The sequence below is a fragment of the Pongo abelii genome, chromosome 3, assembly GCF_028885655.2.
Source record: "Pongo abelii isolate AG06213 chromosome 3, NHGRI_mPonAbe1-v2.0_pri, whole genome shotgun sequence".
Lineage (NCBI taxonomy): Eukaryota > Metazoa > Chordata > Mammalia > Primates > Hominidae > Pongo > Pongo abelii.
In genome coordinates, this window is record NC_071988.2 from 175,656,900 (window position 1) to 175,684,727 (window position 27,828).

Genomic DNA, 27,828 nt, shown 5'->3' on the forward strand with positions numbered 1-27,828 from the left:
TTCTCAGAACACTCCCCTGTTCTTAAGTTCTTATATATGACAAGAGGCAGACATTTGGGTGATGCCAGAGCTGCTAACTCCTCAAAACATGACCAAAGGTTGAGCCCCATGAATAGCATTAGTACCCTTTTAAAATAGGCTAGAGGGAGCTTGTTCACCCCTTCTGCCACGTGAGGACACAGCAAGAAGGCACCATCTGTGAAGCAGAGAGCCCTCATTAGACACCAAAATCTGCTGCCACCTTGATGTTGGACTTTGCAGCCTCTGGAACTGTGAGAAGTAAATTTCTGTTGTTTATAAACTACCCAGTATATAGTATTTTGTTATAGCAGTCGGAAAGGACTAAGAGACATTTAATGGACAGATGTCTGTCTCTCCCTTTTTACCCTAATTCAAGTTTTCACCATCTCCTTCCTCCTCCTTGCATTCCAGTGGATACTCTCTAAATCATGGCTCTCTCTATCTGAGGGTTAGATTTGAGTCGGGGAAGGAATTAACATTTTTGCAGTGGTGATTCTTTTTTGGTATGAAAAATCTCAGGAAATGAAAAGCACAACTGTAAAGCTCATAAACCTTAGGTTTAGGGTACTGTTTCCACATAGCTGCAGCTGGACTGCTCAGAAGGGTCAAAAGAAGGCAATCCCTTTCTAGAGGCTGCAAGTCGCTGCTTCTGCAGGGTCAGCAGTGGTGAAATCTGTGAGATGTGGGGCATGGTGGTGGAGGGGGAGACACTTTCTGAGTCACTTGAGAAGTAGATCTCTTTAAACTGCTGGAGGGCTGGGCTCATGGAAGGAAGTGACCACCCATGCATAGCTCCATTCCCAGTTCCTTTTACTAAGACAAGACAGAAGACAAAGAATAGGTAAAACAGGATGTAAAGTTTATATACAAGAATATAATGTTTATCTGAAATATTTACAGTGTTGGTTAAAGCAATATTTTTACAACTTTTAAAGGTAAACTACTATGTATATTACAGGTAAGCTACAATGGGTTTAATTTGCAAAAGTTAAGTAAGAAATGTTTTAAACAAGGCTTAAAGTACTCAAGTCAATTATAAAATTTGTATCTTTTGCCTTTTACTTGAAGAAATCATGCTATAGAAATGGTTAATGTGCTTTTAATAAATGGAAGCACTGTAGCTGGAATGTAATACATGTAACAGTTTAAGTTCCCATTGAAGGTATAAAATGATGAATTGTTGTAAGACTTAGACACTGAGTCTCAGTCTGGAGCTGATGAAAATGTTGAGATAACAGCCAGCTTTATCTCAACAGGGTTTGTGACCCACAAGTTTGGGCCACAGAGCAAATTGAAGCAATTTGCATGTTGTGACCTCAGTGGGAAGTGAAAATCAGCTGACTCAAAACAACAAACAACAACAAACAACCAGACCCAAGTCACAGTTGCACCTATTCAAAACTAGCTTTAAAGTGAGCTATTTTTAAACTTCATAAAAATATTCATGATTTTATTAGTTTGAATATTTCTACAAGATTCGGGTGGGCTTTTCCTTTATGTGAAAACAGCTATCCACTCCTGTGGCCTCCTGGGGCCTTATTAACTCAGGAAATGCTGGGGATGCAAACGTGCAAAAGGCAGGGGGAAGCTGCCCAGGCTGAGGCTGGAGCAGCTGGGAGTGTGCTTGGGAAACGGGAGCTGAGATCCCGGAGCAGAAATGGTCAGCCGTGCTCTGGAGCAGGCCTGTCGGAGCCATCAGGATGCCGGGACTAGCACTGCAGCTTGCGGATGCTGCGGGAGATGCGCTTGAACTCTCTCTGCCCCTTCTGCCACCGCTTCACCGAGGTGATCACCAGCTCCCCACCCTGTTTCTGTCCCATGACCAGATAGGGCGCGTTGATGTCGTTCATCTCCTCACAGGTGCACTGCAAGCTGTCTTTGAGCCACAGCACCGATTTCTTCAGGTCCCTTTCGGACACACCGTTCAGCTTGTAAATGGTCTTGCTCTTGGTCTCCAGGATGATTTTGGTATCTCGGTTGATGTAGGTTATCTCCTTCACTTTTATTTTTAGTGCTATGAGAGAGGGCAGAAAGAATCGTGCCAGTTATAATGAGGGAATACAGTATACCTCCCCCCATTCTGCCTACTCGTGTGACTTGGCCTGGATGAGGAAAGAGAGGTTCCTAGAGCTAATGGGACCCTCAGAGGCTGCAGATCGGGGGTTGGGAGCTAGGGACAGCAGGTGGCTCCACTGCTAAAGCCTCAAAGCATTTGCCAGGCACTTTGTTTCCAATCAGCCATTTTTTCAAAACTCTTTCTCTTTGCGGGACTCAATTAACTTTTCTTCTCCTTTCCTCACCCACCCTTGTGTTTGTAAGAAAGTTGCATGTGGTGCCTGCTCTCCCCAACAAATGACTTCCTCTGTTGGAAACTTAAGCACGAAAAGAAATGCCTGACTTTTAGATGAAATATGATCCCTCTGTGGCTGTAAAATTTAAACTCAATTTATTATGCAGGAGGTTTTTGGACAAACCTGTGAGGAAACTGTGTCACACAGTCATTGTTTTCTAAAGAACAGATTACAGGGAAGGAGAATTGATCTTACAGCTGCATTTGATTTGGTAAAGTAGGAGAAAAATATGCAAGTCTCTTTTTAACAGCACATGTTTAGTCATAAAAGTGTTTTTCTGAAGACCTCATCCTTATATGCTCTCATTTGCCTGTCCAAGGCCAAGGCGTTTACAGATCATGTATGTACGGTTTCCAAAATGTATATGTAGACTCGTTAGAATGCGAAGACCAAAAGTAAGTGGTTTACTATAAAGGACACGTTTTATAGTCATGAACAGTATGCTCTGGGAAAGAAAGCCCTACAAACGTGTATGCTGGAATTAAATTTCAAGACTCCATGAAAGCAGGAAAAGAATAGAATTTTAAGGTTAGAAGGGATCATCCCATTAAAATCGCTTGTTAATACACAAAGAATCTTAAATCCAGAGAAGTTTAGTGACTTGCATGAGGTCACCCAGTTTAGGTTGTCTGCTAGAACTCCGGTTGCCAAACCTCCTCCTGCAATACCACTGTGGTGTCTTGAGGCAATCTCAATGTTTTTGTAGTGGTTGCAGCATAAACTTGACCAGCTGCAATGTGTCCTAAGACCCTGGGTGCCCCTGACAGCTATTCTGTATAAATGATGTGTAAGTATGACTTCCTGACTTTGATGGAGTTTAATCTATGTTTAAATTAGTAATAGAGGAAGATTTTCCTGTGTTGCGTACAACTGTTTTTGAGATTTTCTTTTTCTTTTTTTAAATATCAGAATGGGAATTTGACTGAGTATGGCTTTCTAGTCAACCAGGAAATTATAGAAGCTCTATCAGGTAAATCAAAGATACTATGACTTGGCCAACCATGGTTTTGTCTAGTATGATATGCATCTGAACTATGGTACTGAGTTCTCAGTTTTTGAGACTCAAGTCGTGGAATAAGCCATACTTGTGGAAATGTTTCATGCTCTTGTGTCCTCTGCATTGGGAGTAGGGTGTTGGATAGACCTCACCATGATGGGAGAAATGGACTGATTACACTTTACCTGGGAGCCTTGTCTGTAGTACAGATAGGGCATATATAAGATTTCACCTGGCCAAATGAAACATTCTCAAGCTCCAAACATCAGAAAAAACCATCACTTTTAACCAGGAGGAAGATTTATTGGTCATCTTTGTCTAGGTCTAAAATAACTAATTTTGCAAATGTTTATCATGAGAAAACATTAGGGATTTTCTCCTTGGATTTTCAGCTAGGCCCAAACAGAGAGAATTGAATCCCCCACATAACCTTTCCTGTCCTGGAGGATGTGACTGAGGATGCAGAATGTGATAGGAGGCAGAGGTGATGATACTTTCTGGTCCTACAATGGGTTGTATATATAGGAAGGTAGTTCTGAACCATTTTTTATTCACCAGTACTTTCACCACTGAATTTCCCTTGTACTTCAGGAGCACAGTAGGGAAGAGGTGATGCCTTCCCAGAGTAGTCAAGTCAAATAAATCAGATTTCTATGCTCTTGTTCCTCCTACTCTTCCGTTATTCACAAAGAACAGAGGCCAGATGGAATAGTGCTTATAAACCAACAATCTTATGATGCAGTTCTTAAAATCCTGCTTCATTATCCCTCTATGGGTCAAAAAGAGTGAAGAAATAGAAAACAAAGCTTGTGAGGTATCTATGCATGTGATACCTGAAGTGTGATAACTTCTGTGTTGTTTTGAAAGGCTTTCTCTCTGTAAGGAGAGAGCACACTAAGGCACACAGGCATCCATGTTTTGGCTCATGTCTTGATAGGGCATCCTTAGAAAGGGGGTCTTCTGTAAGGTCAGCCACAAAGCAAGCAAGTAATAGGTGTGTGTGTGTGTTTCCCAAAGCCAATTGTTATGGAGCTCCACAGTGTAACAATCAACTTTTCATGGAAGTCAGGAAGGATCTGTTTTATGTGCAGTGCAAAGGATATAAACTGCCAGAAGAATATATTCTATAGGCTTTTTAATAGAAATTTTATAAAATGATATTTTTCTATCTTGCCCTTAATGAAATAATGTAGCATGGGGGCTGAGAACTGTGTTTTGGTAAGGCTCTGGTGATTTGGAATTATCTGCTGCTAACATGCCTGGCCCTCAGCCAGTTTGAGCGTTGTATACATTTGAAAACAGGCATATGAAACCCCGTCAGCCCCATTTGTGGCTCCACCTGAGGGGAAAAGTTGCTAAGGACTTTGAGCTACCTCCCTTCTTTCTCCTTCCTCAGCAGTGTGAAGCCTTTCCCAACACTGGGACTATGATAGTTCTGGGACCAGTCAGAGTTAAACCCAGGACACTTTCTGGAAGAGACCTGGAGCTGTCAAAGAGCAGGGATTGGATGGTTCCAGAGTTTTAGGGACCTGACCAGGCCTGAGATTTCTGGGATGGCAAGGTAAGGAGAGTGAGAGCTGGAGTGATTTCCCTCAGTCTTGAGGACTATGTTGAATATGTAGAAGTGTTAATATGGGTCTAGTAGACTCCATTATTGATTGACAGATCAGGGAACATACCTGCTTATGAGTAAGTTCAGCCTTGTGCCTGAATAAATACTTTTTTAAAAGGTACCAATAATTCCAACACTCCAAAAGGTACCTGCCCTTGGAAAAGGATAAAAGCAAGAATACCTCTGGGTGAAGTTCCTGGTCGTTCCCAACTCTGAATTTAGCATTGATCCTGTGTCTAGCTGGGCTCCTCTTCTGACCTGAGAGCCCTGAAGTCAGCAGATGAGGTGCTGGTGGAGTTCTATGTAGACAAAATCCCACTCTCTTTCCCCTTATAATCCTGTCTTCAGGGGAGTGACTTGCAACTTATGGAACCTATCACACATGTTTTTTATTGTCCCCAAATACCATGTCATCTATCATGTATCTTGCTAAAGTAAATTTCTAAGCTTTTTTTTTCTTTTTAAAACTATTTTCAAAACTGTGGCAAATGTGTCTAGACTTAGTCATACAAAATTTACAAAAACCTTTTAAAAGGGATTTTAAGATGGTGTTTTAAGGTTGTTAGGTGTTCCATGTTAGGTGTCTTCTCAGTAAGCCACTCTTCTTTTTCAATTTAAGGAACCCCTCCTCGACAAATTATTAATCAGTGCCTTGGATATATTCACTAATGGTAGAACACAGAGGAGCAAATCATTATGGGTTATAAAGTAAAAATATTTTTATTTGTGGCCAATTTAATGCCTTGAATCTGTTTGGTTGGGGCTAATATTTACACTTCCATCCCTGGTGCACATGTGAAGTAATCAAAAGAAAATAGAACTTGGGATTATGCCTGTCAGCAAAAAAAAAAAAAAAAAAAAAAAAAAAAAAAAAAAAAAAAAAAAGGATTTAAAATGTGCCATTGGAAATTGATAATCTGAATAATTTTCATTATTTGATTATTGGCTTAACAGAACAATGAGTCTCACCTAACAAGATACAACTCAATGCTAGACAGTTACATAAGGAGGAAACTAGGATAGATCAAGTTAGATGATTTTGGGATACATGAGCTATAATGGTGTTTTACCCAACCTTTATCCAGCAACATCATAATGATTTGTACCTTGAAATTTTACTGGTAAATAAAACTTCTGAATGTGAAATCTGTTGTTGTTATTGTATTACTTACCAAAATCATTTTTACAAAGTGTTTCCATTATGTCGTTGTCATCATCATTTTTATTTTTGCAGGCTTCACATACCTTTGGAGCTAGAAATGTGAAAAACAGTCTTTAGTAAGTTTGCTTAAAAGAGAACAGCAGGTGGCATTTGTAAACAACTCAAAGGGACTTATCCAGGCAAAAGTAGCAATTGTCCTATTTAACCTCAGCTTCTGCCGCCTCTATAAAAGCAGGAACACTCATTCCTAAGAAAGTTCTCCCATGCTTCCCAATTTTTTTGGGGGGGCGGTGGTGGGAGCAAAATGAGAATGCCTATATGTTGTTGTGTTTAATAAAGTATGACTCTCAAATAAAAAGGGAGTTGTGGGCAGAGTATACAAGTGTATGTAGTTATAGTTAACTGAGACACGGTGCAGCTTTTCGGCTCATCCTCCCAACCTCTGGGAAATTCAGTCTGAAAAAGTTATTCCCAAGGCCTTTTGAAGGAGAAAGCACCCAAAGAACCAAAGATCCTTGAGGGGTTTGGGAAAACTGGTAACTAGAAAATATAAACAAAAGATTGTCTTTCTCAGCCACAGGACACCAGTGTAGCTGGCTCTACTTGGCAGAGCTCTGTATCTCAGGGGGGCCAAATGTAGACTGGGAGGGGTGACTGGCTAGCGTTCCACATATGGGCTGTTTCCACCTTGAAAACACATCTCACTAATTACAACAGCCTGCTCTAAGTGGTTCTGTGTCACCTTGTGCCTTCTGCCGAGATTGTGCTTGAGTTAGGCAGCATTCATTTCATTGTTATCTGCAAGCTCCCTGGTACAGGTTCTTCTTGGCCTTCTGTGCCTGTTTCAAACTCTCAAACAAACAAATAAACAAACAAACCTGTTTCTGAAGCTAATCAAAGATGAAGCAAAATGGTTTAGTGGTCTGATCAAACCTAGGGATTGTATACTAGCACAATTATCAGAAGACCTGCTAAAAGCTCTTCTAAGAGTCTGATTTCTTGGGAAAAGTAAAAAAAGAACAATTATATTGCCCTTCTCTCATTTATAAATGTGTTAATTATGTCTTTAAAATTTAGGTGAAATTAGATTTTCACTAATGTGAAATTTAATGTTCATAGAAAACTATGTGACTTAATAGAAGTGTTATTTGTCAAATTAGAAAAATCACAAAGATGGAATTTTGAAGAACATAAACTTTTATTTTGAAGGAGAAAAGTGGCTTTTTGGAGAAATGTAAGATGCATAATGTTGCTGCTGATAGTGGGAAGAAATAAAAGCAACATACGTAAAACTGCCCTTAAGTCCCCTCACCCAAACAAAATCAAACATTTCCAATTTGGAGCTCTGAGAATGTATATAAAATGTTACTAACCTGTATTGGTTGGTCTATGGTACATGTTGGACAAATGTTTGAAAAATGCCAAACATTTGCAATAAATTAGAAATCTAACCAATAAGATGATTGCAAACTCATGGTCCCTGCCAGGAAAGATTGCTAAAGAACTTTGCATTTGCTTTAACTAATGATGTCTGTAGGAAAACTACTAGAGATTGAAAGGAAGAGGCTGCTGAAGCCCTGAAAGGGATTAGGAAGCTCCCTTTTCCAACCCAGGGGACCCAAATCAGCTCAGAGGCATTGTATATGTTTTCCTTTCAGAAAAAATATCGAAAGCCCATGAGGTTTTCATTGCTTTGATGGTTTTTGCACAGGAACTCTCCCTCCGTTTTCTAAAAACTTGGGAATCTCTTTTGCATGATTTTCTCCAGCTAATCAAAACCACTCCTAAGTTAAAAACTGATAGCAATAGAAAAGTGATTTCCAGAGATTCCCTTTATGCCCTCTTCCTCAAGTATCTGAGCAGTTACAACCAATGCTCAATTTTCCACACACTCCGTGCCAGTCCTGGTTTTATTTCCAAAATCTAAATTGACAAAGGACAAAAAGACCCTTAAAAGGTTATCTACTTGTGCATCCTGGTTTTCCTTCCTGTACAGGAAATGTTCCTGTGACTAGAATCCTGTCCAGTGGTAGGAAGGTGCAGAATGAGGCTGAGCGAGGGGCCTCTGGCCAGAATGCTCACCACCAACTCCTCCACCAAACACCACTTCCAACGCTCTGCGCGGCTCCAGTGCTAGCATCTTTTAACAATAATTGTGTATCTATTTTTTTTTTAAACCGCCGTTCAGTTCTTCTTTTTTATTTATTTTATTTTATTTTTTAAACTACCCTTAAGTATAACTAGTACAACTCGGGAGGAGAATGCGAGACTTGGGCGGCGTGGGAGGGGTGCCTCAAATTTGATACAGGCTTGTCGTGATGACAGACCAGGTCAGGAAGAACTTCTGCCCTTCCCGCTACTGGCACCCCAAGCAGGGATGCACTGGGATGCGTGGCAGGGGCGGGATCTCCTGGAGCGTCTCAGCCGAGCAGGGAGTGGGGAAGCAAGAGGGAAGGCTTACCTTCCTCGGTGGCCGGCAGGATGTGGTCGCTGCTAGCGAGGGGGATGCAGAGGTCGTTGTCCTGGGGGAAACGGTCGCACTCAAGCATGTCGGGCCAGGGGAAGCCGAAGGCGGACATGACCGGGGCGCAGCGGTCCTTCACCTGCACGCAGAGCGAGTGGCACGGCTGGATGGTCTCGTCTAGGTCATCGAGGCAGACGGGGGCGAAGAGCGAGCACAGGAACTTCTTGGTGTCCGGGTGGCACTGCTTCATGACCAGCGGGATCCAAGCGCCGGCCTGCTCCAGCACCTCCTTCATGGTCTCGTGGCCCAGCAGGTTGGGCAGCCGCATGTTCTGGTATTCGATGCCGTGGCACAGCTGCAGGTTGGCCGGGATGGGCTTGCAATTGCTGCGCTTGTAGGAGAAGTCTGGCTGGCCGAAGAGGAAGAGCCCGCGTGCCGAGCCCAGGCAGCAGTGCGAGGCGAGGAAGAGCAGCAGCAGCGAGCCAGGGCCCTGCAGCATCGTGGGCGCGCGACCCCGAGGGGGCAGAGGGAGCGGAGCCGGGGAAGGGCAAGGCGGCCGGAGTTCGAGCTTGTCCCGGGCCCGCTCTCTTCGCTGGGTGTGACTCCGGGGGCCCGTAAAGCTGGCAGCCGGCGGCCGGGGCGCAGAGAAGCGGGACACCGGGAGGACGGCGCGGGCGAGACGCTGCAAGACCGCGAGCAGCTCCGGGGGGCTCCGACCCGGGGGAGCAGAATGAGCCGCTGCTGGGGCACAGCCAGAGTTTTCTTGGCCTTTTTTATGCAAATCTGGAGGGGGGGGAGCAAGGGAGGAGCCAATGAAGGGTAATCCGAGGAGGGCTGGTCACTACTTTCTGGGTCTGGTTTTGCGTTGAGAATGCCCCTCACGCGCTTGCTGGAAGGGAATTCTGGCTGTGCCCCCCCCCACCCCAGATGCCACCGCGCGCCCGCCCTAGGATTTCTTTAAACAACAAACAGAGAAGCCTGGCCGCTGCGCCCCCACAGTGAGCAAGCAGGGCGTGGGCTGCGGGAGTGGGGGGCACGCAAGGCACCCCGCGAGCGGCCTCGCTTCCTCGCCCCGCGTGCCGCAGGGGCCCGGGCTTGTTTTGCCCCAGTCCGAAGTTGCTGCTGGGTTGCCAGGCATGAGTGGGAGAGTGTGTGTGTGTGTGTGTGTGTGTGTGTGTGTGTGTGTGTGTTGGAGGTTGGGGGGCTGCGTCCCTGGTAGCCGCGGAGCCGGCAGCCCCTGGGCTCTTTGTGCCCTGTGGTTGAGCCCGGGACCTGCCCGCCCGAGGCCGCCTCGGCGAACTTCGTTTTCCCTCGAATCTCCAGCCACCGTTCAGCAGCCTGTTGGTGTGCTCCCCAATGCCCTAAAAAAAAAATCAGAATTATAAATATATTCGTATGAGCAGAACTTTACATGGAAAACAAAATGCTAATAAAATGGGCTTGTTATTTTGTTGGGGTGAGTGCCTAGGAAGGGTTTTGTCTTTGTAGAAACGCCCCTACAAGAGTCTCACCAGTCACACAGGACTGCCCACCATTTCCCCGTTTTGGAGAAGAGATTTTTCCTTCTTAAATGAATGGCATGACTCAATACTCGAAGGCATCACGGGCTCTAACACACAGCCGCCCTTGCAGCTGTGCGCTCTGGAAAGCTGGAGTATGGGCCCCCAGGGCACTGTTTGTAAAGACTGGTGGCCGGCACTAAAGACGGGCACAAAAGATGGGCAGGCTGGGAGGGAGGGAGGGAGCGAGGTAGAGGAAGGAGTCCTGCCTAGAGATCCACGAGGGCTAGAATTAGCTCATTCATCCCCTACGTACCAGGGGGCACCATGCTGGGCGCTGGATGTGCAGAAATAAACAGGCCGGCCTCTGCTCTCGTGGAGCCTGGGATCTAGTGTCTCTGACTGCAAACAGTAAGTTCACAGCTGTAAACCAGGAATAAGGTGCCAGGAAAGGCAAAGTGAACGTGTGTGTGTGTGTGTGTGTGTGTGTGTGTGTGTGCACGCGCGCTCGCTCTGGGTTGTGGGGGTGGGCTCCTTTTGCCTGATAGTCCCTAGTCTCCCTATGGGGACAGGAGGCCTTCGCTCTCCTCAACCTCTGTCTCCGGGTGGCTGTGAAGATCCAAAGAGATAATCTCCGGAGGGCGAAGTTCTTTCATATGTAAGGTGGGCGCCTTGTTATTACTTCCCGACCGCTTAAGAGCCATTCACAGGCTCAGACCCCGGCTTCCTAATTTCCCTCCTTCCGGAAGATGCATTGGCCTTGGCGGCTCCCAGGCCCAAGTTATCAGGCACGCTTTGTGGTCCAGCTGCTTAGATGAGCCAGGTAATGAATGAGTGGGTGGCAAAAGCCCACTCAGTGTTATCTGCTGACCGTAAACACGCCAGGAAAATCGCCATCTAGAGAGAATGCACATTCTGAACTCCAAGCATCTGCGTCCCCAAGAGCCCAGCTTCCGGGTGCTCTGTTGGGGAAGGGCCCGGGGTAGCTGCAAAAGGCCTCTTTCCCCAAATTGGTCCAGGGCCTTTTCATCTCTAACGAAAGCACTAAGAGGCCCAAAAGCCCCTTCCCAACATAAACTACTTTGCAATGAAACCACAAAGGAAACAGAAGCACACCAAACGAAAGAGCTAATAAAGAGCCTGAGCTCTGAGAGATGCTACGACTTGGGCCTGGGAGTGGGACAAGGGCCCTCTCGCTTTCACGTCCCCCCCACCCCCCGCCGGCCCCGGCCAACCCCTAAATCCCCAACGCCCCCCGCTGGGGTCATCTCCTCCCCGCAGAGCCCCTTGCTGGGAGTTCAAGGAGCCCGAAGTGGGTCTGGCTGGTTTGAGCCCCGCGCTGCCGCACGCCCGGGAGTGGCTGGGCACCCCCCACCCCCTGCCAGCGCTCCGCGCGCCTGCTGCATTGTTTTGGGAGCCCTCGCTGCACGGCTCACCGCCAGGAGGCGCTGGGAGTCGCGCCTGAGTCTCCATCCCTGCCGTGCGCAGTGTCCACCTCTGGCCAGCTTGTTTGCCCAGCCCGCGGCGTCCCCTGCGGTCCATCGCTGCTCCTCCCGGAACCCGCGCCACTTAGTCTCTTCCCGACCCTGCACTCGCTGCTGCTTGCCTTTCCCACCTCAAGTCGCGCTCCCCACTCCCTTCCTTCTGCTTTTGGGCCAAGACCGGTCCAGTTGATCACTGGGGAACAGGGCACTAACCTCCCGCGGAGGCTGGGACGCGCCCATATGAGCAGTGCACGGACTGGGACACTGGGTGACCATCCCAGCGCGCCTCCCCAGACTGGTCCCTGAGATGCTCACACGTGGCACGGCCCCGCGGCGGCGCCTTCACGAACCCGGACTCTTCTCTGCTGCCAGTTGACCTCAGTTCCACAGGTCTCCTTCGATCCTTGCAATTGATCAAAACCCACCAAAGGCTTTTATTTGTACCAATGGACCGTCCATGTTTACCCTCTCCCTGCCCATTTAGTCCCTGCCCATTTTAGGCATGGAAAATCTATTCGCCCAAGCCCAGGGTAAGTGATGGTGGATGCCCACTCCACCGGGCATCTTGCTTAGAGGGGCCTGCCCATAGGTCCCTGGAGAGGGGCTTGGTCCAGACCACACACAGAATGAACATCATCCCACCCCAACGCTGCAGGCCTACGGAAGAGCCTCGACCTCCCGTGTCCTGGGTTTGGCTCTGCTTCTCTGCTTGAGTGTTTCCTGTGCTCAGAGCACTGAAGAAGCTTGAGGCACAAAGAAAGCCCCCAGCAATCTCTCCAGAACAGTTTGGCTTCTTGTTTAAACCTGTGCTGGCTACAAGAATTTCTGGACAGGCAAGAGCTTCACTCTCACGTTCAGATTCTGTCCTGTCGGGGAGTCCGCTTGGCCTCCACGAAGAGCTGGGAAAAGCGAGCCTCCCAACCCCACTCGCGAGTCGTAAAATGAAAGCGGATGGACCCTTATTTCTGAGGAGTGAAAGCGAGAAGAACGATGCGTGTAATATGCTAGTTCCTTAATTCACACAATCCAGCACCGGCTCCCGGATGATCATTTTGCACAGAAGCAGTCACTAGGAAACTGATGCACGGAGAAGTTAAGTAACGAACCGGGCCACACCGTAAGTGGTACAGCTGCTGACGTTACATGTGCCTCGGTGAGGTGAAGTGACTACCGGGCTAGCCTTGGGGACCTGTCGCGACTTGTCGGGTGTCTCCAACCGCGTTGCCGCCTGGCTTTCAGCCTTGCGCTGGCCAGCCGGGCAGGTGACGTCACCTCTCCCCGGGTCAGTGCACCCAGGCCTTCCCTGCTCCGGGTGAGTATTTTTTCATGGGATTCAGCCATCTGGGGGCGCCATTTCCCAAAACAGAGATTGTCCCTTTGTGGTTGCAAGTCAGGTTCCTTTACGCTGAGATCCTTTACATTTTTACTTGTAGGAAGGTTTTTTCGAGGGGTGGGGGGATGACCTCATTCCTTCGCCTTTGACCCTCCCTCTACCCGGCCCCACAACGAGGACGCCCCCGCCGCTGGCTGGGCCGCTTCCTCTCGCCACGCTGGGGGACCTGTGCCCGTGGCCGTGCACCTCCGTGTACGCTTCTGCTCCTCGGACCCCATCGGTTCAGACGCGGATTTCCGAGAACGAGACCAGAGTCAGCGTCTGGAGAGCCTTTGCCCCTCATCTTAGGAAGAGTCTAGTCTGAGAACAAACAGTTTGCCAACTCCTACCCCGAGCTCTTGCGAGTATCTCCTTAAATATTTCAAGGGTCTGGGCCCCAGATCGGTGCTCGGAAAGCAAACGAAGCGTCCAGGGAGGCCGAGGCCGACGCGGGGCTCAGCGCCCCCTTCTTGCCTGAAGGGGCGCGCTGGAGGAGGAAGGGCGCGGCGGAGACGCAGAAGGCGGTTCCTTGGGGGCAAAGCAGGAGCCAGCCTGGGGCCTACCCCTCCTCGCCCCGAGGGATTCCGCCCTGGAGAGAACTGTAATTGCCCAGGTCTGTGTAAGCAATCTGGTCTGTGGGTTCAAAGCCAGTGTGAACCCCACGTTCCCGAGACCTCTTTGCCCCAAGTACAGCGAAGTTTTGAAGCTCAGTAGAAAATGACTAAAAAACAGTCCAAACTCCAAAATGATAAAAACAAGTACACCTACAAGGATAATCTCCTGCAACAGAACATTTTCTTGTTCTTCCCCACCCCATGAGTGTTTTAGTCCACAGCTGACCGGGAATAGACTGAACGCTATTTTGCACCACGCTTCTCTCAGGAAGATAGAGGCACATCATGGAGGCTGGCTGTGGGTTGGTGCCTTGGGAGAGACCAGTTTCTGTTTCTTGTGTTGTTCCTTCAATAAGAAAATAGCCCTAGAAATTTTGGGAGAAGGAATGGGGCGAAGGCATGGCATGTCTTTTTTGTATCTTTGGGCTGCTTCTGATTAAAAAAAAAAACACAAAAAACCTCGAGGGCAGTTCGGAGAGTTCGACTTGTGGGAAGGAAATTCCATTTCTGTTTAGTGCATACGTCCTTACTCTAGCCTTTTATTTATAGCATAAGGTCTCAAATTTGCTGGACCAGTAGAAATTCTTTGGTCTTTGCATTCCAAAATTTGAAATTTATGTTAACGGTGTACATCTATTTTGCAATCTTAAATACTGAAATATTTATTGGCACTTCTTTTCTCTCCCCTGTCCCTTTCTTCCCAACTTTCCCTGTCTCTTTTGGGGGTCCTAGTAGGTTATTGCTCACTGATGTGTTGCAACTACTGATGAGACCCTTGAAATGAAGTATCTCTTAATTGCTCACATTAGGAAATCCTGAATGGAAACAGCAAAAACCCAAGGCCATTCATGCAGGGTGGTCCAAAAACCACAGAGTGTCTCCAAAAAGACCCGTTCCATTGTCTGATTTGAACAGCAGGGGTCACTGGCTAAGCTGGTGTTTCACTCTGGTGAGAATTTATTGCCATCAGATAAGAGCACAAAGTCAAGACAATAGAGCCTGTAGGCTCTAAAGCAACAGATGGAATCTGAGTTCCTGCACACATGTATGATCTTTCCAGAGACAAATCCCAGAATAAAAAGCCCTTTGTCATTCTTACTGAAGTGACTTTTAGGAACACTTTTCCATACCCTACCTGTGTGTGTCTGTTTGGGTCTTTCTCTATAATGATAGGTTTTTATGCTGCCTAAACTGAGACATTTGTCAGAATCATTAAAGCAATTTATCCTTTTATGACATATACTCAGCTTTAGTAAGTCACAGGATTCACAGCAACACAATTAAATCTGTTAATCAGAAAAGCATGTGTTTTTGGCTGATTTAGAGCTAAGTGTGTAATCTGTAATTTCAAACCATAGTATCCAGCATATGCAGATTTAGCACTCTGACTGAATTTATTGGCACTACCAACCAAGTTTCATTAGTAGGCCTAATATTTCCGAATAGTTTGTAAATCTCTGGTGGTACAATGGGGAGTGACATATTATATAGAAATAATATTTCCAAATGTTAAATTTGGTTCCTGGTGGATTTGGTTCCTTGGTAGTCTGTGAAATGTCTAGTGATCATCTTGGCTATGTTGTCCAGAGTTTTGCTGTTTTGCCTTAGTTTCCTGGAAACTTAATGAATTAAAGAAATTTATGATTAAGTTCTGCTCTGGAAGAAAATAAGAGAGTGCTTTTGTGAGTATAGTTGATTTGTTATTATTCTTTATGTCCCAGTTTGTCTAGAGTTTGAAGATGAGCAAGATTATCTGAGGTTTTTCTATTACCAATTCTTGTCTGGAACACATACTGAAAACCTGTCTTTAATTCCTTTCCATTGGTATTAATAAGTTGAAACCCTTTGCTTGTTATGCTAGTTATTGTTCCATTCAGAGGAATTAAGGGTAGTAGGGATGGGGTAGGGAAGAAGAAGGAGGGAGTCACTCTTGCTTGTACCCAGCTTCAAAATCAGATTCCTTGCATTTTGAATTTTTTTGGGAAAGGGTACATTATTCCCCAGGATATTCCCATGGTGTCTGAATGATTCCATAGGTAGTCACTGGAATGATTTTCATGGGATGTCACCATATCACCACAGGCAGGACAAGTATTCTGCTCTGCTCTTCTCTTTAACCATAGCTGATATAATTAGCAACCTGAAACCTTAAAGATGGAATTCCCCAAGTTCTTTGGGGTTTAATTTCATTAATCCAGTCAAAAGACTGTTGGGCCTCTACCATGTGCTATGAGGGTAATAAAAAAGATCTATGCCTTTGAGGGATTTGTCTTAGTATTTGCAGGTAAAAGTAAAATTTCTGCTTGTCTGAATTTAGCTTAAAGGTGAAAAAGGCACATATTTCTGAGAGTAAAGCCTTGTTCCCAGTATACTTGGATAAAGGGTGAAGGCTTATGAAGATCCTCATACCGTGAAATAATCAGTGTTGCTCAGTAAAGGAGTAACCAAGCAAAGGCTAACAATTCATTTGCTGGTCATGTCTGAGGACTTCAGTTGCTTTTTGAATTGTGATCGAATAAGCTTTATTAGAAAGCAGACTACTAGAGAAAAATTCTGGAAAAGATCTTGAGAAATTTGTTCCTTGCCCTTCTATAAGACCAGCTTAAATGAACAAAGGGAGATTATACTCTGTTCAGTTTATAAATTTACTTTCAGAGAATTACATTCCATCTTAAAAACCCTAAATTGTAGTAGATACATAGGAAGTTCTCATGACCTACCGGATGAATGATGGATCTTGAACAATTGCATTTCCCCAAAAAACAGCTGAGAAATATGCTGATAGTCATATTGTGTTTCCCAAATCAACAGGAATGAATTTAAAATTAAACTGAGTTAATATGAAGCTTTTCACTCACAGCTTGCTTCCCCCACCCCAAATGCTTCTTTTTGTGTATAAAAGTTATACAACTCCATGTAAAAATTTCAGACAAGACAGAAAGTTATCAAGAGAAAAGTGGAAATCTCTAATGTCACTGCCTGGATCCACACAAAAAAGTTATATTCTTTTAACTTAAGAAAATAAACATACATGAAGCTGTATAAAAATGCAGTAACATGGCACATACTATTTGTAACAACTTTCCACATGTCAAAATGGAGATCTAAGCTCTAATAAGTTACCTTTGAATATACTATTCAAGTCATATTCAGTTTCGGGAGTGGATACGTGTTATTGATGGCTCCTCTCTAGTTTCCTCCCGTTCTCAGGTGGCGCTGCTTGCACAGTAGCTGAATTATGCATTGTGATCAGGATGGCTCTGGGTGAGCATCTTACTGTCCAGATTTCTGCCAATATGCAAGTTTGATTATAATACCTCTGACACTTGGGCAGATTGGCCAGAACTCAGAAACTGTTTTTCTTGTACTTTTCAATATGGTATTTCCTGTATCAACTTATTTGAAAACAGGAATTTTAGATTTGCAAGGAAAAAAAGAGCTGTTCTGTTAACCTCAAAAATGACGTGGTTAGAATTTGAGAAGGGTTAGCTCTTACTTTTCTGAATCAATTTTTCCCATCCATGTATTTCAAATATTGCTTTGTGCAGAGAATGTACTTTGGGAATCAGAATTTTCTGGTTCCTGGAGAACAGGCTTGGAAGGCCCAATTCTGCCTTCCATGAGGGTGATTGACAGGGAAGGTGGGGGGAAGTTGAGGCAATGTAGTCTGGGAGACGAAGGTGTTCACTGTTAAGTGTAGCTTTGGAAGGGGACAGTGTCAGAATAGATCTGACACTCACAGGAGTGGTGCTCCTTTTGTTTACAGAGTGTGTGCCTACAAGTCCTCTAATAAGGATCTTTATGTTGGCATGAAATAGCTGGTAACTGATTTTTATGTTGTGTCTATCTATAGTTTTTCAGAATTAATTTAGCTCAAATAGATTTTTGATTTACAAGATATACAGGGCTATCCTTTATGCACAAGGAAGGTCCTGTGAACATTGATCACTAAGATATATGCCATTACTTGTTTTTATAGAAGTAAAGAAAATGTATACTGATTGATGCAAATCATCTTTCCCAATTCTCCTTAGAAGCACACATTAGTACTCATTTTTTTAATGCAGTAGGGTTAAAATGATGTTTGGCCATTTATAGAGCAAGTTGACTAGTTTACTCAGAAATTGTACCTATGGCTCTGGGCTTCAGTGTGATGCAAATCATGGAACACACACAGTACTGTATTATAATCACCACCAAACAACTAAAGTTTGTCTCTCACTAATGCAGTTTTCTGTGGAGGAGAGGGGCCTTCTAGGGCAGCGGTTTTCCCAGTTCAGCATTCTTAGCTGCTTGATATCGTGGTACTCCCATATCAAGATATGCTCCTGTAATCACTGAATAGGCAAAGAGAAGGCTGGTGAATCCATCACTGGAAGTTAAATAGTTTCCTTCAGAAGTGACACATCACTTTCACTCATATTCTATTAGCCAAATCAGTAAGAAGGCCAGCCCTAGCTTCAGAAGGGTAGAACATGTAGTCCTGCCAGTGGCTAGAAGTGGAGAAGAACTGGCTATTAGGGACTGATGCTTACCACATATATGTTCACATTTCATATGTATTGCTTTGAATAGCGCTTAAGACACTATTGATCAGTACCTGTCAAGTGATGAATAAACATTGTTGAGATTTATAGATTGACGTGCTGAAAAGTTGGGGCTAGTGAACAGACTGACAGTTGGGAAATATTACACGAAACTTTTTCTATGGTTATGCTTTGGTTTCTATCAGAGCAGAATCTATAGGTTATGATCCAGTTCCACTGCATTTGTAACTAGCAATGTCAACTGACATGAAGAAATAAAAATAGGCTACTGTTAGGAGAGCTACAGAAATATAATGTAACTCCCTAGAACTAGCATGCCTATGCTGATGGTCCTATGAAAGTTTTCCTACATTTCTAATGGATAATTTTAATTAACTCCTATAGGAGTTTCCCATAGGAACAACTATAGGAAATCAAAGCATTACCAAGAAGACATAGCACAGAAAATGTGCTTTAAAAATCTTCTTATATTATGGATCTGAGAAAGAGTGCTTACAAAAATGTAACCTGGGGGAGTAAAGCACTTTTAAGAAAGAAAAGTACTTTCTGAAATAACTTTCTTTAATCAAATAAAATCCTTGAGCCAACTGAAATGTTATGGGGCTGTAGCTAGGGATACACATTTATGATAAATTTGTATAGCATGCATTACTGGTCCTCATGAATTAAATTTTCTTTTTGCATTTCGAGGTGATCCAGCTATGAAAATATGTTCATGAAATGTAAACTGCCAGGAGATTAGATAAATACCATAGATTGAAGGAAGGAAGATAAAGGAACCCTCCAAGATATTTTGATGCTCTTGTTTTCTGTGGAACAAGGAATGGCAAAAAGAGGAAGAACATGCTTCAACACTCCCCAGGGGAGGGGAGTCAGAGTCTTATCGTCAGAGAGGGGGAAATGAGGATTGCAGATGTTTTCTTAAATTCTCTTCTTCAGCATTGTTACAACCAAAGAAAGCAAATCCTGTGGTTTAATTTCAGATATATATTTGGTGCTGGGACTTATCAGTGTCTCCTAGGCTGATATCTGGGACAGACTGATAGGAAGAACTCAATTTGTGTTCAAATCTCGTTTCACTACTTTCCAGCTGTGAGATCCTGAACAAATCATGTAAACTCTTCATGCCTCAGTTTCCTCATCCATAAAATGGGGTTAATAATAGCACCTAGTGAGGATTAAAAAAGAAAAAGCACTTAGAAGAAATACATAGTGTTTTCTGTGTGTGTTATTTTTATTTCATCAGGTATACAGTAGTGTAGCCAACTCCACCCACAGAAGCTTCCTCTGGGAACTTATTGTGCAGATGTAATGAGGTGTTAGGAGACTTACCCAGGTCATAAATAAAGTCCCAAATCATTAGCAGAGTTGGAGTGCTGCTCTGCTGTTAAGGTTGGGGCTGGGAATGAACTCCCAGTATCATCCCAGGCAGGGAAGGATGTTAAGGATGGGGCTGGGAATGAACTCCACAGCATCATCCCAGGCAGGGAAAACAAATTTGACTCACATTTTGTTGCATGTTCAAAAGAAAATCAGGCTCACTAAATTAAAAAGAGATCTAATTATTTAAAAAATGTTGTTACTGTTGTTGGAATTTGAATTTGAAATCAAAATTATATTGCAAAATAGATGACAAGTAGTTGAAATATTAACTGAGGGAAACAGTTTTGGCACTCCAAGAAAAACCCTTGTAATTAATCTTCACTGGTAATCTCCTCAGGCTAACCATTGCTAATTAGAAACATGTTTTGTCAACCCATCCAGACTTTAAGCCTGGTGATGGTAGGAGTATATTTTTTTGTACTGCCATAGCCCCAAGACTGAGTAGTATGCTTTGCATACAGCAAGTGTATAATCAATGAAGTTTGTTACTACTTTGCACTGAGGGCTAAACATAACATCATACCCTTAAGGCAAACACAGAACAGAACGCTTTTCCTGGAATGGAGCTATTCTCTTTTCCAATCACGTGCTGTTGTTGAGAGACCATCTATGTGGAAAGAGTGATTTGGTTCTGACAGTGTGAGCCACAACATCTGCAGGCTGGCCCTCCACCCCAGGCCTTGACCTTCTCAGTCAGAAACAGTAGATAAATAGTGCTTGTAAAAAATGATTTAATCAGCAAAAAGATGCAACCTTGTAAAATCCACGAGGGCAACATGACTGGTGTTTTGCAGATAAGTTCATACTGAGTATCATTCTTAGCATGAAGGCATTTACAGTCTTTACTTGATAAGTTATCAGAGGAGGCTTCTGTGCTTTGGGTGCAGATGATATAATTCTCAGCTTCCCATTCCTACCTGCTCTACTTTGCTGACCAACATGGTTTTATTAACCATGCCCCTTCCTACTCTCTTAGAAGGCTGGCATGCTTACAGGTGCTCTCTTATGTGATTCAGACTTTGTGTTACTTTTTTTTTATTGTGGTAAAATACACTGTATGTTAACATAAAATTTACCATTTTAACCTTTTTAAAATTTTTTTAAATTTTTTATTTTTTAAAGAGACAGGGTCTTGCTCTGTCACCCAGGCTGGAGTGCAGTGGCATGATCATAGCTCACTGCAGCCTAAAACTTCTGGGCTCAGGGGATCCTCTTGCCTCAGCCTTCCAAAGTGCTGGGATTACAGGCATAAGCCATTGTGCCTGGCCCCATTTTAATCATTTTAAAGTGTACAGTTCAGTGGCATTAAGTATATGTGTCCACTTTAAAAATCAAAATATTATTCACATTTTGGGGCATTTACTACTCATTAACACTTTTACCAAAGGAAAACCTGGCACAGAAGAGCAGAGCAGGGACACCCTCATCACATGAGTTCTCTCAGCAGCAGCTTATTGTAAAATGAGTTGGTGGAGTAGGAATTAGAATTTATTGACTAAAGCAGAAATGTTGTGTTAGCCATAGCCATTATTCTTTTTTTTTTGATTTCTTGAAATTTTTATTAATTTTTTGTTTTTTTACAGCTTGATCCTCTTATGAAAAGGAAAGAATTTAAAGATGAATAATTACATTTTTGTTTAAACAGCAATTAATCCTCATTACTGAGAACAAAAGATCTGTGGCACATTGTCTTTGGAAAGATCTTTTGCAGATTTTTCTTCTAAAAAAACTATAATTCTCTCACAGATCACATATTCTCTTTCAAACAACTATACAAAGCAGCTAAATTTTATTCACAACGCCCCAAGTTGCAGTTCCACTGCTGAGGTAGGTAAAATACACGGAGTTCCCCTTAATTTGTGTTGCACATCTTCCCATTGAGAGCATCACTGCTTCCCTACCCTATGTGCAAAATCATTGTGTTGATGATAGCTGGCACGTTATTCCACAGTAGTTAAAGAACAACTCATTATTTTAAAGATAGACCAGTGATTTTCACTTATCAACTGGAAAATTTACTCCTTTTTAAAACAATTTTAATAATACCAAGATTTGACTTTCCTCCAAAGTTATAAGAAAGCAAAAAATATATAATATAATATAATATAATATGATATAATATAATATATAATGGTAATAAATAAAAAAAGGCAACCCTGCTCAGGTATCATCCAAAACGTGATCACATTCAGAAAAAAAAAATTAAAACAAGATTTGGGACACATGCGTGCATACATACACACACGCATACACACACACACACCCCCCAACATGAACTGTGTATACTTGATATCTGAGGGGGATGTGCAGTAGTTTTAACAATACATGTTGATGGCCTGAACAAAAGGTGAAGTTAATACTGCCTGTGTTAAGCATTGCTTAAAAAATCTACTTTTAAGCAAAGCAAGTTGTCTTCCTTAGGTCAGCCACTGCCTGGTCCAACCAGTGCAGCTTGGCCAGCCTCACTATGAGTCGTCTTATTCCCTTGTCCTCTCCAGGCCGATATACTAATATATAGGCTCACAAGGAGCTGTAGGGTTTCCCTCCTGCCCTCTTAGGTAGAGAAATATAGGCACTTCTCTATCCAGTACAGTGCCTGCTGACCTCTGACGCTCAGTGGAACAGAATATAGTGTCATTTCCCCCTGACAATAAGAAACTTATAGCCGCCTAAAGAAAAGCAGTAGTTGGTATTTGTCAACTCACCATAAATAAGAACTGAAGAACATGGTCAGTGCTCACAATTCATGAAGAGATGAACACTCTAAGTCACCGAGAAACCAACACAGCTGGATCGCATATTTGAGGTTCACATGGTGGCAATACCACTTGCAGTGTTTGAAGGAAAACCCCCAACACTATGCTATTCTGCCATTACACCTCCTTCCAATAGAATGACACAAAATAAAGGCACAGGAAAAATACCTTACATCCATTAATCCTAAGTGGGACCCAAAACAAAAGAGGCAACTGGCTCAAGAACAGGAGGGGAAAAAAGGTACTGCCATAATTGATCCTAGCATCCCTTCATGGCTGCAATGCGTAGCTCCCACTTTTCAGTGAGAAAAATCTATACTCTTGTGTTTCTAAAGGAAGCACAAAATATTCTTGCAAGATTTAAATACTGCTAATCAGTGGCAAAGAGTGTAAACAGATGAAACGGCAAAGTTTTAAAAGTTTTTTTGTAGTGTTTGGGAAAATAAAGAATCTGTGGTAGGAAGCAAGCAGGTTTAAGTACATTAAAAACAAACAAACAAACAAAAAAACCGAAAGCCCAGCCTCAAGCCTTAATCTACTTTAAGATGCACAAATACAACTCAAACTTCATAAAGCAGAAGAGTAAAATGTGCAAGAGCCATGTAGCATCCCTGAAGCCAACCATAGCCATTATTCTTGCTATTCTTTTCTCTCAACAGAATTGGTTAGACTTTCTAATAACTTCACGGAGATCACAGCTCTCTAAGCTGAGTGACTCTTTAGAATGAACACAGAAGCAGATCTGTAGAACTTTAAGCCAGGTGGAAAATTCTGGAATACTGTTTTCCTGTGGTAACTGCAGTTTTTGAAAGACCACCTCACCTTTCCGTGACTCTGACGGTAGAGACAGGGTGACATCACCTTCCTTCCTACCTGGAAAGACAGTCCTCAGTCCTTTTTCTCTCATTTGGTAAGAGCCAATCTGTGCTTTAACGCCTATTCCAAACATTTGTGTCCAAAAAGTAGGGCAAAGATGATGGCAGCAGTAAGAGAGAATGCGCTTGAGAAATTTAGGAGCCAAAGGAAGGAGGGGAGAGAGGGAGTCAAGTGAAAGTCTTTAAATGTGCTTTTGTTTTCATTTTAATTTCTAGATAGGAGAGTATATTTGATGATGGAAGTGATAATTCTCTTCCGTGGAGAAATCAAAGTTTGTAGAGAAAAATGATAGAATCGAAATGTTGGAAGCCAGCTGGTCTATTCTCCACCCAGTGTTATGTCCCTGATGGGGAATCCAAATTTCTCCTGGACACACACAGGGATGGGGAGCTCCCTCTTGAGCTATTCTCAAGATTACCTAACTCCCTTCACTGTCTCCTGCATTCACCAAGCAACCCTGATCTAGGGAAAGATACTGTATTAATTTGCTAAGGCTGCCATAAGAAAATACTACAGACAGCGTGGCTTAAACAGCAGAAATTAATTTTCTCACAAATCTTAAGGGTAGAAGTCCAAGATCAGAGTGCTGGCAGGGTTAGTTTCTTCTGAGTCCTTTCTCCTTGGCTTGCAGATGGCTGCCTCTTGTTGCCTCATCACAGGGTTGTTCCTCTGTATAAGCACATCCCTGGTGTCTCTCCCTCTTATTAGCACACCAGTCATATTGGATTAGGACCCAACCTCAATGACCTAATTTTAATTTAATCACCTCCTGAAAGAGTTTATCTTCAAACATGGTTACATTCTGAGGTACTGGGAGTTGGGATTTCAATATACAAATTTTGGGAGGTAGAGGACACAATTCAGCCCCTAAGAGATGCTCTGGATGGAGTCATACCAGGGCACTCCAGTGAGCCACAGAAATCTTACAGATGTGCTGTGGTATCGATTCCTTTAGTCTTTGAGGTGGCTGTTTAGGGTGAGGGGCTACTGGGCACCAAGAGGAGCTGCCAAATTTTACTCCAGTGTGTCTTTCAAAGATCAACGTTTCGGGCTCTGCTTGGCCTCCAAGGCTTTCTCTAGAGGCTGCTCTGAATTTCCCTCCCCCTGACTCGCCTCACCCTCATGCTCATGAAATAGAAGGACTGCTTGGGAACCTCCAGACCACACCAAGATGTCTCTACTCTCTATGGCTTTTGTCTTTCTCGGTCCCTCTTCTTTTCTCCATGCTTATCCCTTCCCCACCCCTAACTCAGTCGGCTTCATGAACATGTACTCCTCTTTCAAGAAGAAGTAGCTTCAACATCTCTCCCTCCAGAAAGCCTTTCCTTGACAATCAGTGAGGAGCATCTCTGCCCGGCCGCCCATCGTCTGGGAGGTGAGGAGCGCCTCTGCCTGGCCGCCACCCCATCTGGGAGGAAGTGAGGAGCATCTCTGCCCAGCTGCCCCATCTGGGAAGTGAGGAGCGCCTCTGCCCGGCTGCCACCCCCTATGGGAAGTGAGGAGCGCCTCTGCCCGGCCGCCCACTCTGGGAAGTGAGGAACGCCTCTGCCCGGCCGCCCCGTCTGGGAGGTGAGGAGCGCCTCTGCCTGGCCACTCCGTCTGGGAAGGGAGGAGCGCCTCTGCCCGGCCGCCCCGTCTGGGAGGTGAGGAGCGCCTCTGCCCGGGCGCCACCCCGTCTGGGAGGAAGTGAGGAGCACCTCTGCCCGGCCGCCCCGTCTGGGAAGTGAGGAGCGCCTCTGCCTGGCCGCCACCCCGTCTGGGAGGAAGTAAGGAGCGCCTCTGCCCGGCTGCCCCATCTGGGAAGTGAGGAGCGCCTCTGCCCGGCTGCCACCCCGTATGGGAAGTGAGGAGCGCCTCTGCCCGGCCGCCCCGTCTGGGAGGTGAGGAGCGCCTCTGCCTGGCCACCCCGTCTGGGAAGTGAGGAGCGCCTCTGCCCGGCCACCCCGTCTGGGAAGTGAGGAGCGCCTCTGTCTGGCCGCCACCCCGTCTGGGAGGAAGTGAGGAGCGCCTCTGCCTGGCCGCCACCCCGTATGGGAAGTGAGGAGCGCCTCTGCCCGGCCGCCCCATCTGGGAGGTGAGGAGTGCCTCTGCCCGGCTGCCACCCCGTCTGGGAGGAAGTGAGGAGCACCTATGCCCGGCTGCCCCATCTGGGAGATGAGGAGCACCTCTGCCCGGCCGCCCCGTCTGGGAGGTGAGGAGTGCCTCTGCCTGGCCGCCACCCCGTCTGGGAGGAAGTGAGGAGTGCCTCTGCCCGGCTGCCCCATCTGGGAAGTGAGGAGCGCCTCTGCCCGGCCGCCACCCCATATGGGAAGTGAGGAGCGCCTATGCCTGGCCGCCACCCCGTCTGGGAAGTGAGGAGCGCCTCTGCCTGGCTGCCACCCCGTCTGGGAGGAAGTGAGGAGCGTCTCTGCCCGGCCGCCCCGTCTGGGAAGCGAGGAGCGCCTCTGCCCGGCCGCCCCGTCTGGGAAGCGAGGAGCGCCTCTGCCCGGGCGGCCCCGTCTGGGAAGCGAGGAGCGCCTCTGCCCGGGCGGCCCCGTCTGGGAAGCGAGGAGCGCCTCTGCCCGGGCGGCCCCGTCTGGGAAGCGAGGAGCGCCTCTGCCCGGGCGGCCCCGTCTGGGAAGCGAGGAGCGCCTCTGCCCGGGCGGCCCCGTCTGGGAAGCGAGGAGCGCCTCTGCCCGGCCGCCCTGTCTGGGAGGTGAGGAGCGCCTCTGCCCGGCTGCCCTGTCTGGGAGGTGTACCCAACAGCTCCGAAGAGACAGCGACCATCGGGAGCGGGCCATGAGGACGATGGCGGTTTTGTTGAAGAGAAGAGGCGGAAGTGTGGGGAAAGGAAGGAGAGATCAGATTGTTGCTGTGTCTGTGTAGAAAGGGGTGGGCATAGGAGACTCCATTTTGTTCTGACTAGGAGAAATTCTTCTGCCTTGGGATGCTGTTGATCTATGGCCTTTCCCGCAGCCCCATGCTCTCTGAAACATATGCTGTGTCAACTCAGGGTTAAATGGATTAAGGGCGGTGCAAGATGTGCTTTGTTAAACAGATGCTTGAAGGCAGCATGCTCTTTAAGAGTCATCACCACTCCCTAATCTCAAGTACTCAGGGGCACAAACACTGCAGAAGGCCGCAGGGTCCTCTGCCTAGGAAAACCAGAGACCTTTGTTCATGTGTTTATCTCCTGACCTTCTCTCCACTATTATCCTATGACCCTGCCACATCCCCCTCTCCGAGAAACACCCAAGAATGATCAATAAATTCTTCATAAATTTAAAAAAAAAAAAAAAAAAAGATCAATGTTTCTATTAGTAGCACAATGCAAAAAATATTGTGAAGCACTGGTGGAAGACCCATATATTCCAGTAACTAGAAAGATTATGTTTATTATTCTAAATTAATATGTTGTCTCGCAAAGTGGACATGAACACTCATCACCACTGTTATGCAGTGTGAATGTAAGATAGGATTTATTTGGAGGAGAAAACTTAAAGCAGAGAAGTGCACAGGAACCTCCAAGCTCTCATGATCCCACATAGAGACACACTTAGGCTAGGCCCAGCTGGAATGGTTGTATCATGAATGGACCCACCCTGTCTTAGTCCATTTGTATCACTATACCAGTATACCACAGACTGGGTAGTTTATAAAGAAAAGAAGCTTATTCCTTATAGTTCTGGAGGCTGGGAAGTCCAATATCAAGATGGTGGCACCTGGCAAGGGTCTTCTTGCTGTGTCATCCCAAGGTGGAGGATGAGAGAGGGAGAAAGGGGAAGAAGGCAAGCAAGAGAGGGCTGAACTCCGTTGATAAAAAACTCACTCTTGCAATAATAAGTCCATTCCTGCGATAGCAGCATTAATCTATTCATGAGAACAGAACCCTCAGGACCTAATCACCCTTTAAAGGTCCCAGTTCTTAACACTATTGCATTGGGGATTACAGTTTCCAGAAGTGGGCTTTGGGGCACACATTCAAACCATAGCACACCTGTACAATGCTCTGTGTCAGTGCTGCTCACGGTGTACTCCATTGGCTGGCAGTTAGTTGCCAGTCCATGAGGGACACAAGGAGATGGCACCAGTATGTAAATCTACTATGTCCCTAAGCACAATGTGTAGTTCAGCAGGCATTTTATTTTCTTATAGCAAGGCTTCCTTGATGAAGAGAGTAGTGTGTTGATTTACAGTGTGATACAACTTTCAGGCCAGTATCAAACAGTTCCAGTCTGTCCTTTGAGCATAGGGACATATGAGCAGAAAGCATTAATGGAAGCCTCTGGTGGAGGAAGTGGCCTCATTAGGAAAGAAAGTCTTTGAGGCTCAGCAGCTGCTGTCAGCCTGGATTCCTCTGAGCTAACTCAGATTTGCTGAGTCAGCTTCTAAGCTAACAAACATTGGAAGAAGTGAGCCTTCAGGGTTGTCCAGCTTTATTTCTCCTCACATACTATCCTTTAGGCTTATTATCAATTTCTTTAGTACGTGATAAGCCTCCGATCAATTCTCTATGCACTGACAGATTGTGTTTCTGGATCTGCAATACTGAAGACCATGCTCTGGTCTATGGTGACACAGGAAACTACTGCCACCTTTTGAGCAGCTGACCTTCCACCCAGCCACACTTTCTGACATCTTTCCATCAGGAAATACTTGACACACAGTATTTTCTCTTTTCTCATTTTCTACAGGATCTGATTAATTTAAC

At 45.2% G+C, this 27,828-nt stretch overlaps 2 protein-coding genes across 2 annotated transcripts; both read right to left on the minus strand.

The window, feature by feature from the left end:
• Positions 1–859: 859 nt before the first annotated feature.
• Positions 860–9,475, minus strand: SFRP2 (secreted frizzled related protein 2). The gene is made up of 3 exons (XM_002815226.6): positions 8,605–9,475; positions 6,154–6,234; positions 860–2,035 (listed from the first exon to the last, which is right to left on the minus strand). Exons 1-3 carry the CDS (start codon positions 9,104–9,106, stop codon positions 1,731–1,733), a joined length of 888 nt encoding a protein of 295 aa, XP_002815272.1. The 5' UTR covers positions 9,107–9,475; the 3' UTR covers positions 860–1,730.
• An 89-nt stretch (positions 9,476–9,564) lies between these two features.
• LOC134761343 (uncharacterized) lies at positions 9,565–13,201 on the minus strand. The gene is made up of 5 exons (XM_063723841.1): positions 13,085–13,201; positions 12,697–12,893; positions 12,252–12,555; positions 11,804–12,077; positions 9,565–9,968 (listed from the first exon to the last, which is right to left on the minus strand). The coding sequence occupies exons 1-5, from the start codon at positions 13,199–13,201 to the stop codon at positions 9,565–9,567; spliced, it is 1,296 nt and encodes a 431-aa protein (XP_063579911.1).
• Between the last annotated feature and the right edge of the window lie 14,627 nt (positions 13,202–27,828).

Coding starts and splice junctions, on each gene's coding strand:
- SFRP2 (XM_002815226.6), bottom strand. CDS start 9,106: ATGCTGCAGGGCCCTGGCTCGCTGCTGCTGCTCTTCCTCGCCTCGCAC. Junction 6,235..8,604: donor CCTGCCGGCCACCGAGGAAG/GTAAGCCTTCCC, acceptor TCACATTTCTAG/CTCCAAAGGTATGTGAAGCC. Junction 2,036..6,153: donor ACTTTGTAAAAATGATTTTG/GTAAGTAATACA, acceptor CCTCTCTCATAG/CACTAAAAATAAAAGTGAAG.
- LOC134761343 (XM_063723841.1), bottom strand. CDS start 13,201: ATGGGGTCCGAGGAGCAGAAGCGTACACGGAGGTGCACGGCCACGGGC. Junction 12,894..13,084: donor CGTCCTCGTTGTGGGGCCGG/GTAGAGGGAGGG, acceptor CACCCGGAGCAG/GGAAGGCCTGGGTGCACTGA. Junction 12,078..12,251: donor CGGGAGGTCGAGGCTCTTCC/GTAGGCCTGCAG, acceptor TAAAATGGGCAG/GGACTAAATGGGCAGGGAGA.